Source organism: Penaeus monodon, chromosome 34 (genome assembly GCF_015228065.2).
Source record: "Penaeus monodon isolate SGIC_2016 chromosome 34, NSTDA_Pmon_1, whole genome shotgun sequence".
Lineage (NCBI taxonomy): Eukaryota > Metazoa > Arthropoda > Malacostraca > Decapoda > Penaeidae > Penaeus > Penaeus monodon.
In genome coordinates this window covers 23,630,395-23,630,928 of record NC_051419.1, presented here as the reverse complement: position 1 = coordinate 23,630,928, position 534 = coordinate 23,630,395, and the positions used below count along the sequence as shown (strand labels likewise).

At 41.4% G+C, this 534-nt stretch overlaps 1 protein-coding gene across 1 annotated transcript in view; it reads left to right on the top strand.

The window, feature by feature from the left end:
• The window catches only part of LOC119594650 (cardioactive peptide-like), a gene marked incomplete in the record, with an annotated part of 25,423 nt that overhangs the window by 19,424 nt on the left and 5,465 nt on the right, over positions 1-534 (top strand). The window contains 1 exon segment of the mRNA XM_037943699.1: positions 421-532. Within this exon segment, the coding sequence (XP_037799627.1) occupies positions 428-532 (105 nt within the window).

The following is a 534-nucleotide window of genomic DNA, read 5'->3' as shown; positions in this document are numbered from 1 at the left end:
GCTTGAATCATTAAATTTTCAACCATCACACCTATCCTTATCATACCCTCTTACCACCACTTGTATTTATTTTTATATACACCTTATACAGTTCTGCTTCAGTATTCCTTTATCTCCGTATTCATCTATTTATCATATTTTACCTCACTCAAGTTTCTATTTCCGCCTCTATTTTGCCATTTATCTATCTAATCGTCCATTTCTAACCTTATCTTTATTCCCGTCTCTTCCCTTCCAATTTCTTACAATTTATCTCCAACCCTATCTTTACCCCGTCTCTTCCTTTCCACTTATCTAATCAATTATCATTTTTTTCACACGATGTATATATACAATCTCTTTATCCCCCCATCCCTCCTTTCTATTTATCACATATATCTGATTCCATCTTCATCGCCGTCTCCTCCTTTCCACCCACAGATCCAAGATGTCAACCATGAACTGGTGCGGGCGTGCGGGCGTGATTGCCGCTGCTTCTCTCCTCCTGCTCTTGTTGGCCGCCCACTCCCACGCCGGACCCGTTGCCAAGAGGGT